Here is a 10,840-nt window from a genome sequence, read left to right on the forward strand (position 1 = left end):
GCAACTTTGCAGAAGATCAGTACAAAAAGGAGTTGTGAGGAGAAGATAATAAAGAATGATTTTGTCTTCAGGTACATTAGAAGTAAGATAAAAATAAAAAATACCTACATTCCCACCACTTGCACTACCTTCTGTGTTGTCGTATGCCAGGATCATGTTTGGATGATTATGTTAACATTTTGCTTTTTAACAATGGCCTCAAATAAGATGCAATGGAAAAACTAGCTTCGGAGAGTACCTCATCTACTATTCAAGCTCTTATTTGCAAGGAGTTAGTATTTCTTTAATGTTGGACTCTAGTACAAAAAGTTCTGCTTCAGCAAAATGTGAACATCTTTCTTCATTGTGGAGGGAAGATTACATTGGGACGTGAAATCAGAGCAGAGAAGATTACATTGGAAAGTGAGATCAGAGCAGAGAATGACTCAGTATAACCATTCAGCAGAGCTCTCTCTCCAGAGCTCAGCAAATAAGTCATTAAATTTTACTGAAACGCCACTGGCTTTGGATGAAAGGACACTATTAGGGCTGAAGATTTCACTGTCAGCCCTTCTGTCTGTTATAACTTTGGCAACGATCCTTGCAAACATTTTTGTTATTATTACAATTTTTCTGACTAGAAAGCTCCACACACCTGCAAATTACCTCATTGGTTCCTTGGCAGTGACCGATCTTTTAGTGTCTGTCCTAGTGATGCCCATCAGTATTGCTTACACTGTCACCCACACATGGGCCTTTGGCCAAGTGTTGTGTGATATCTGGTTATCCTCAGACATCACGTGCTGCACGGCCTCAATCTTACACCTCTGTGTTATTGCACTGGATAGATACTGGGCTGTCACAGATGCTTTAGAATATGCCAAACGCCGGACTGCTGGCCGAGCAGCACTCATGATTGCTGTGGTCTGGATGATCTCTATTAGTATTTCTGTGCCACCACTTTTCTGGAGGCAAGGGAAAGCTCATGAAGAAATTGCAAAGTGTACTGTGAACACAGATCAGATTCCCTACACAATTTACTCCACCTGTGGAGCTTTCTACATCCCAACTGTGCTCCTTGTAATATTGTATGGTAGAATTTATGTAGCAGCTCGATCCAGGATTCTGAAGCCACCTTCATTATATGGGAAACGATTTACTACTGCACACCTGATTACTGGCTCTACTGGGTCTTCTCTCTGCTCCATTAACTCTAGCCTGCATGAAGGGCATTCCCATTCAGGTGGATCCCCAATATTTATCAATCATGTTAAAATAAAACTTGCAGATAGTGTCCTGGAAAGGAAAAGAATTTCTGCCGCAAGAGAAAGGAAAGCCACCAAAACTCTAGGCATTATTCTGGGAGCTTTCATTTTCTGCTGGCTGCCATTTTTTGTCATGTCCCTAGTCCTGCCAATCTGTCAGGATGCTTGTTGGTTTCATCCTATCCTACTGGACTTTTTTACATGGTTAGGTTACTTAAACTCACTGATCAATCCAGTCATTTACACAGCTTTTAATGAAGAATTTAAACAGGCTTTCCAAAAGTTAATACATTTCAAAAAGTGCTTGTCTTGATCCTTTCCTATTGTTATTGACTTCTGTACAATCTCACAGCCTACTCAGAGACTTTCTGTACCTTTATTCCTGAAGTAAGGAGTGGTAACTGCCATCTCTGCTGCTAGCCTGTGTTGTGCATGTAACTGGGAACTTCTTGCCAATTTGATACTTTCTGTCTGGAATTCTGTATCCCATAGTAGAACTTGTCTATGGTCTCTGCAGTGATCCTCTGTGTATATAAGATCAAAACATGAAGTAAGCTTTGTAACAAGTGAAAGAACCAGAAAGCTGAGTTTGTATGATGAGATATTGCCCAATTCTACCATGCCTTTGTAACCTGATGGGAGGAGAATGTGTGCATATTTGCAGGACTTCAGTATTTCTTGTGTATATTATTAGCAATTTATGTAGGCAGAGAACATTTCTGGATAACAGGATCTGATGCCTACATTTTCTATGGCATGTATCCTATCCATTTGAAGTTGATAAAACCAGTAACTTTTTCAGAAATTGTGTGACACAATCTGACTATAAGCAACAGGGCACAAAGACATAACAAATATCTAAGTTTGGTAGACATGTCATGATTATGCATTTTGCATTTACTGCTACACTTTTGGTGAACTCCAGGAAGAAGACTATTTATTTGAAATTATTTTTACACATTTTATCATGAATAGAATAGCCAGTGCAGAAATACTAAAAAATAAATAGCATGAAAATTATTGAAAATTATTTTGATCTTATATTTCTGTTATTTAATTTTTTGCATGCACAAACTGAAACAGGCAAATATGTTTAGTGTCTGTGTGGACTGACAGGGACCTTGGAATGGAGCCTGAAGAAGTACAGGTTCCTTCTTTGGTTCTGGTGCATAGAAAAATGAATTAGAGATAAGTTAGCAAATATAGCTGTATACTGTTGTGTCTAATCCATGGGCACCCAAGCACTCTGCATGGGATCAAGTAAGTGCCTAAGAATGAGACAATAAAAAAACATTTTTTTCAGTCTTCCATGAGAAATTAGAATCTTCACATGAGATGTAGAAACTGTGAACCTCTGAGAAAAGATTGAAAAAACTGGGAGAGTGAAGGCTGAGGCAAGATAATAATAGTCTTCAGATAGATAAAAGAGAGCTGCCAAGAGGAAGGGAATAATCTGTTCTCTACATTCATAGACAGTAAGACAAGAGATCAGGGACTTACAGAGGGGAGAATTAGGTGAAGTATCGATAAAACTTTCATAGTGAGGTTGTTGGGGTTGATGTGGAGTCACTATCTCTGGAAGTCTTTAAGAACTAGTCAGACAAACATCTGTCAGAAATCACAATGTCAGGCTCCTCATCTTTTGCAAAGGAATGGAATAGAGCTTGGAAAGCGGAGTAGGTCCCCTCTAATCTGCATTTCTGTAGCGCTAGGATTCTGTTATAGACATAACCTGTGTAAAGACTATATAACCCCCCCACACACACACACACATATAAATATATATATAAATATATATATAGTTTTTTAATCTATACCTTTTATATATAAATCTATAGATAATCTATATCCATATAGATATATCATGTATATCTATATCTATATCGTGTATAACCTGCAGCTCCAGACTCCCTTCAGGCTGCCATCCCTGCATCCAAGATAATTGCTTAAGTCCTGGGGAGCCAGGCTACTCCCAGCTACTACCATTGTGGGGCAGTCAGTATGGCACAGCCAGCTCAGTGTTGGTCTGGTGGTAGCTGAGGTATGCAAGGCATCCCCAAGGGTTGACGTAACCATCACTGCTAAAATAATGGGATATACAGTCTCATATTGTCTCTGCTGCAGGGGATCTACAGGACTACATGAATCTGAAGAGATATCACTCCAGGATCCTGCAGGGCCTTGTCACCCAAAGGACCATTTGCGGAGACTATAGGAAGATCTCCTAGCTTAGTACAGGACACTGCATATTCCAGAACTTTGGCATCTTCTAAAGGAGACAGACAAGCATCCAATTCCTCCCCAGAGGACATAGTCCATCCACCCCAGAGGATATAGTCCATGTTATTTTAGAATAAACCTTCTCATCATGGGCCTGGGTGGTTCAAGCCTCCCTGGGCAGTAGAGGCCCACATCAGGGTTTCAGTCAGTCATGGAGCTCATGTAGAACAGTGACCTGCTGTCATCATCTGACTACAAAAGAGCAGATGTTCAAAGACAGACTTCATACCAGTGGGTTCACATCAGTGGAGCTCTTTGCATCCTCTGCAAGCTGTAGGAGCATTTGGAGGAGCCTTTCCATTTGACATTGGCACAGCAAGACAAGACTGCTTTTTCATGACTCAGCAATGCTGCCAGCAGTGGCTGAATCCCAAAACAAAGACTTGCATGCTGAAAAGTTTCCTGCAGCCATATAGCACGAGCAATAGTACGAGAATACCCACGACATGACATCTTCTACTCCCTCAGGAATTTTTTCCTGTCCCCAACCTGGAAGATGGTCACAGCCTGAGGAGTGTGTGATCCCACAGGTCATGGGATCAGACCCATGTAGCCCTTTTCTACACTATAAGCAAAGGTTTCCTCTCATGAAGACACTTTATTTGGATATCTCCTAAGCTGCCTCTCCTTTTCCTTCTGATGCTGTCCATCCTGCCTGCACTGGGTGATTTCTGGACCCATGTCCTGTGTGCTCATCTGGAACAGCACTGTGAGCTGAGGGACCCAGTAGTGCAGAGAGGCAAAACAGCACACATCTTTAACTCCATGAACATACCTGTTTTACAATTTAAAAACAAACAAACAAAAAAAACTGAAGTGGGGCAATAGAATAAAAGACAAACCAAATAAATGAGTCAGGGTCACAATCAAAATCCCAGAACGAAGGTCTTGGTTCCTTAGTGGTGATCTTAATGGGAGAACCAAAGATTGTTCCTCCTCCCTTCCAGCAGCCTCGCCAGCATGGTACTGTGGTCTCTCTCTTTGTGCCAGCCTCTGCTGAGAGCTGTAGGCTTGTCTTGCCACCATATGATTTGCTGCCTACTAAAGCAGGGCATGCCTTCAGAGAGGTCCCTTATGAGCTACTGATTCTGTTCCTACCTCATGTTTCAGGAAGTCATGGTAGTAGTGAGTACTCAGGTCATGGTGTTCCTGCAAAAGCTTGGCAGTGATGCCTATCCACTGGTTTGCCCAAGCAATGCTAAGCTTTGGCCTGGATTCCACTTAGAGAGCTTCTGCATAGTGTCTTCAGGTGGCCTTATGCATGGTTCTGAACCTTGTCAGAGGTAGCCTTGGAGCAGTTGATGTCAACATCTCCCAATTAGAAGTATCTATAGAGGCACCGATAGCAAGCATGCCATTCCTTGCTCAGATGTGGGAACATGCAATATACAGAATCAGAATAATTCAGGTTGGAAGGAACCTCTGGAGATCTCTAGCCCAGACTAGACCAGGTTACTCAGGKTTTTATTCAGCCTTCCAAGCATGAGGATGCACAACTCTCTGGGCAATCTGTTCCRATGCTTGACTGTCCTCACGGTGAAAAAGATTTTCCTTAAATCCAATTGGCACCTCTCTTGTTTCAACTTATGCCTTTTGTCTCTCAACTTCCTACCACTCACAACTGTGAAGAGCCTGGCTGTTTCCTTGATTACTTCCTCAGAGGTCCTGGGGTGGTGACTGCTGTTAGGTTCCCCCAAAGCCTTTTCTTCTCCAGAGTGAGCAAGCCTGGTTCCTTCAGCTTCTCCCTCTACCCTCCTGCAGCAAGTGCTCCAGTCTACTGATCATTTTGGTGGTGCTCCACTGACCTCACTCCAGATAATTGATGTCTTTCTTGTACTAAGAGGCCCAAAATGAGACACAGTATTCTATATGTGGTTAACAAATCTGAGTAGAGCAGAATAATCACTTCCCTTGATCTACTGGCTATGCTTCTGTTAACATAGCCCAGGATGCTCTCAGGCTTCTTTGCTGCCAAGGCACACTACCAGCTAATGTTCAGCTTGCTGTCTGCTAAGATCCCCAGGTCCCATCCAGCAGAGCTGCTACTCAGCCAGTCAATACCCAGTCTGTATCATTACAATGGATTCTTCCTTCCCAGGTGCAGGATTTTGCATTTGTCCTTTGTTGCATTTCATAAAGTTCCTGCCATCCTATTCCTCCAGCCTGTCTAGATCCCTCTGAATGGTGGCCCTGCCCTGGAGTGTATGGACTAGTCCCCCAAGTTCAGTGTCATCTGCAAACTTGACAGAAGTGCACCTCCTTCAGGTCTTTGATAAAGATGTTAAACAGGACAAATCCCAGGAGATACCCCTGCAGTACTGCACTTGCTATCACACTGTCCAGCCATCCAGACCATAATGTCCCAAATTGGATACCAGGATATTGTGGGAGGTCATGTTGAAAGCCTTGCTGAAGTCAAGGTAAATGACATCCATTRCTTTTCCCTCATCCACAAATCCAGTCATTTTATCATAGAAGACAATCTAATTGGTCAGGCATGATTTACCTTTGGTAAATACATGCTGACTGTTCACCACCTTCTCCTTCATTATGTTCTTGCTCAAATCCTGCCTCCCGAGGGCAGTGCAACCCCAGGCCACAACTTTGTCATGCTTTTGCAAACTGTGTTGCAGGATTGGTTAGAGAAAATCTCTGGGTTTGATGTCACAGCAGTTATTGCCACACCTCCAGGAGCCTGAAAGAGGTCAGTGACCTCTGCAGCAGCCTGTAGCTTAGACCACAGAGCACGAGGAGAGGGGTGTCAAGGTACAAGAGGAGGAGGGGAGCACTTGGTCTGTGTCTGGTATGCAAGGAGCTCTAACAATAACATTTCCCTGCTGTATCTTTATAGCTGGTTCTGAGCGGACAGTGGACTGAGATTCCTGCACTATTGCAAACAGTTCCTAGGAGGATGGCTCAGCTGGATTAAAGACCAGCAGGTGAATGGCGGCAGTGTATGTGATTCAGGCAGTTTGCACCTTGCTTGTTCCTGACCAGCTCCAGCACTTGACCTGTGTGGTGTACTAGGGGAGGCTTCTGAAAAAAAGGATATGCTTACATCCCCTATCCTGGATGGTTTTGTATCCAGTGTATAGTGGATTGAGTGTTCCAATAGAAACCCAAATCCTAGGAAATCCTGCAAATAAATCCTTGAAGAAGACCTCCTCTTCATCCCACCCCTTGCATTGAGGCATATTATCTCTGCTTCCATGCTGATGTCCTGAGCCTGCCCTTTGTGAAAGATCTTGTGTCTCTTGCTTCTTCCCAGTGTTCAGAAGGGCATCTGGCACCTTCCTACCCACCATCCTTCCCGTAACTGTTGGATGACCAGCTGCTTGACTTTTCCTGGCCTCATGATAGTTCCTACCCAGAAAATTTCATCCTGTCTGTACATATACAAATCAAGCTGGGAAGAGGAAAGGGTGAGCAAGACCTTGACAGTACAGCCCAGTAGTTAGAACACACCTAGACAGTGGAAGATTCAGAGTCAAATTTGTTCTCTAATAAGTAGTAGATTGTTAATGCACAACAGAATTATTTCAACAGGTGACACTAGGAACTTTGTCCTTCAATATCTGGGGACTAACAGTGTTTGAAAGCAGATTTCCCAGCAGAGTATTTTGTCATAGACTTAGTGAGTTTGCATTTCCAGGACAGAGCTGGGCTGGCAGTGGTACCTAAAGCCAAGAAAAGTTCCCAGCTGAGAATCCCCAGAGCGTAAGGGGACCTTTCTGCAAGGTTCTGGGGGCCAAGTGTCTCCACAGCATTTCCCCTGATGGTTTGCCTGCTCAATGTGAGAGCTTCAATGAATCATAAAATCACAGATAATTATCCTTGAAGGACCCTTGGGAGAACAGCTGGTTCATCCCCATTGCTCTGTCTGGATCAACTATGCTTTTGGCCTTCCTGTCTCGCCTACTCTTTAAAATTTCCAGTGATGAACAGAATGGCAAAATATCATAGCACAGAAGATGACCAACTACTGTTCTTTGGTCTTCTTTGGACATTTAATGAGACTCTGTTTAATACAAGAGCAAACAAGCTGGGCCCTTTGTTTGATTAGATTGTAGGCTAATTCAGAAAGGCACATGGTCTAATATTGCACCATTCTTAATGTTGGTAAATATTTGATACAGTGCTTCTTCAGGAAATCATATTTGAAAAACCTGTGATATGGAACTGTCACAGGAAAACACTAGCTAAAGACCATAAATGAAAGATAAATAACACCCTATAGCCTCTGAGGTGAAAGGAGGAGGCTGTCATGTCACAGAGATCAATGTCCATATTTACCATGTCATTAATGGTGCATGGAGTGAGGCGCACACAAATGCATTTCACAGAAAATACGAGGGCTGCATGATTTCTAAGTGCCTCTCAGGCTTTTTTTATTTGTATAGAGGTATATACTGTGATTGTCTCAGCAGATACACTCAGTGACAGTGCAGAATTAAAAACAGAAGAATTAGCTAAATAAAAGTCAAAGCATGTGTGTTCACAGCAGCACACTGAAAACTTCAGTGAAGGATATTCCTACAACTGGGCAAGAGTGTCAGCAATGAGGAATTGCCAGAGCTGAAGGTAGGCAAGACAAGGAAAGCAGGATCTGATCAGTCCTCCCAGGACAAACCTAAGCAAGTCTTGCACTGTGAAGGGAAGATGGCCATGTAAAGCATATGTGTTGAAGTAATACTGCTATGCTAAATCATCAAAAGATAGGTCCTTGTGAGTGTGGGCAGGAGGAAACAAATGTTATATATGGCAACCAGCGCAAGTCATTCTCCCTTTGCAGTACACCTTGAGTGCCCTTGAAGGAGCGTCAGGAATGGTGGCTGTAGTTATGGTTCCCATGCAATTTTCCTTATGACACTCCAGTTACAGATGCTCAGTAGCTCATGTCACTGAGAGGTGAGAAATTCCCAACAGCTTCAGCAAAATTCATTTAACTTATTCTGAGTTCTCTTTTAATCCATCCAAGATCCTTCTGTTGAAAATGCCAGTGACAAGACATATCTTTCATACAGCTGTTGTCAGTAACTGCAATTTTGCATTTAGGCTTCATCGCTGTTGAAACAGAAGGAAGAAATGTAGGTTAGTAGTTAATGACATTAAAAGTCCTCTCAGCCAGGTTCTCTAAGCTGCCTTGTTCACATACACACCATGTCCAGCTTCTGGTGGCAGCAGTCATATTTTCACAACATCTGTTGTCAGCAATTGCTACTGAGAGGAAGGCCCTTTTCCCCAGCCTGTCAAGGTCTTCTGAGTAGCAGTCCTGCCCTGCAGCATAGCAGTAGCTCTCCCCAATTTGCTATTGTCTGCAAAGTTGCTGAGACTGCACACCATCTCCTTGTCCAGGCCATTAATAAAGACATTAAACAGTATCATCCTCAGTGTGCATCCATGAAGGATGTCCCTATAACCAGATGCCAGTCGGACTTCATGTTGTTGATCACAACTCTTCGAGTCCAAAGCTGCAGAAATTTTTCCACCCACTTCACACCCCACTTATCTGGTCCATATCTCACCAATTTGACTATAAGGAGACTGTGGGAGACCATGTTAAAGGTCTTGCTAAAATGAATCAGTACACATTCAGTGCTCTCCCCTCGTCCATACAGCCAGGTATCTCATTGTAGAAGGCAATCAGGTTGGTAAGGTATGATTTGCCCTTGGTAAACCCTTGCTGGCTGCTCCCAGTCACTTTCTTGTCCTTTATGTGCTTGGAAATAGCTTCCAGGATGTGCTGAACAATCTTCCCAGGGATAGAGATGAGGCTGACCAGCCCGTAGTTGCCTGGATCCTCCTTCTTTCCATTCTGGATGATAGGTATGACATTTGCCTTTGTTTCAATCATTAGGAATGTCTCCTGATGACCAGGACCTTTCAAAGATGACAGAGAGTGATCACACAATGACATTGGCAAGCTTCCTCAGCACTCTCGAACACACCCCATCTGGTCCCACATATATGCCTAATTCAGCTGAAATTTTTAAGATGCCTGCTCCAGGAAGGGGCCAAATACCCCCTAAACTCACCTTACTTTAACAACAAGACCTCCACCATCTACAGAGGGAGACTAAAATGAGTGACTCGTATGGAGGAGTCTGTACTGGAGATATCTAATGTATTCAGACAAACCTGGCTCTCAGTGTGTGCAGATCCTGTTTATTACTTCCAGCAGCTGCCACTCCCCATCCTGGTGTTCTCCAGATATGCCAGGTTCTGGATCCTTATGATCCTGGTCAAGACAGAGATGAAGATCCTCTATCTGAGGAGGACACGGTGCTCTCACTCCAATGCCATAGCATATGCTTTTTGAGCAAGGGGAAGATGCCAGTGGTTTGAACTGATTAAGACATTGATCTACTGGTGTTGCTGTTCCTGTACCTTGATATGGATGTGGGCTCCTGGGGGAGTTCATGGTGATATCCTGCTGATCCTAGAAACAAGAAACAGTTACAGAGACAAAAGACTTACGCTGATTGCCATATAGAGTGCTGATAATGATGTAAGAGTAACAAGCTGTGCAGCACTGCTGCCCACACAAACAACCATCTGTTTCTTTTTTCCTACTTACTGTGTTTAATAGTACTCCTAAACTCTGTGTGGCACCTAGCACAGGCAAGGCTCCACCCCTGTCAGGAGCTTTTAGAAGCTAATGAAATAAATACGAAGATCTTATCATGACTCTGATGTTATAAATACTTAAAACGTGAATTCCTTGAATCAGATATTAGCATGAGAATCTCAACTTCCCTTTAAAAAGACAATCAACATTTTAGTCTTTGCAGAGAAAAGCAAGAAATTTTGACTTGATGGATACCACCAATTCAGAAACCAGGAGGCTGATTCAGCTCACTAACCTAGCAGAAAACCATTCACTCTCTGAGTTAATTTTCTGCCAGTTTAATGAACTGAACAAATGTCAGAACTGGTGCAACAGAAGCAGTACAGACTCACAAGCAAGGTCAGGAGGAGGGGAGCAGAACTGCATGTATCATCATCAGCAAGCTGTTAGATCAACTTAGACACCTTGTGAAGCTCACCATAGAAACGAAGCAGTACAGAATAGCAACATCTGAAGAGTCAGTTCAGGGACTTCATCAGCTGGAAGATGACTCAGACATTTTTTTATAGCTACTGAGAAATATTTTCTCTGAGTTTGTCTAACCCCTCACGTTACCAAGCTGGGCATAAACYGCATGAGCTGCTTTTGTTTGTTTAAGCCTTCTACGCCCATATGGGTCCTCTATTGTGAGACATGCTGACAGTTGCTGTTGCTTCCCCATAGTATTCATGATTTTATGGGGGTTTAT

At 43.0% G+C, this 10,840-nt stretch overlaps 1 protein-coding gene across 1 annotated transcript; it reads left to right on the plus strand.

Annotated features, from left to right (window-relative positions):
• Nucleotides 1-420: 420 nt before the first annotated feature.
• HTR1D (5-hydroxytryptamine receptor 1D) lies at nt 421-1,557 on the plus strand. Its single transcript, XM_026076352.1, has one exon. The coding sequence runs from the start codon at nt 421-423 to the stop codon at nt 1,555-1,557; it is 1,137 nt and encodes a 378-aa protein (XP_025932137.1).
• Nucleotides 1,558-10,840: the final 9,283 nt, after the last annotated feature.

This window comes from Apteryx rowi, unplaced genomic scaffold (genome assembly GCF_003343035.1).
Source record: "Apteryx rowi isolate R43461 unplaced genomic scaffold, aptRow1 scaffold_43, whole genome shotgun sequence".
NCBI classification, from domain to species: domain Eukaryota; kingdom Metazoa; phylum Chordata; class Aves; order Apterygiformes; family Apterygidae; genus Apteryx; species Apteryx rowi.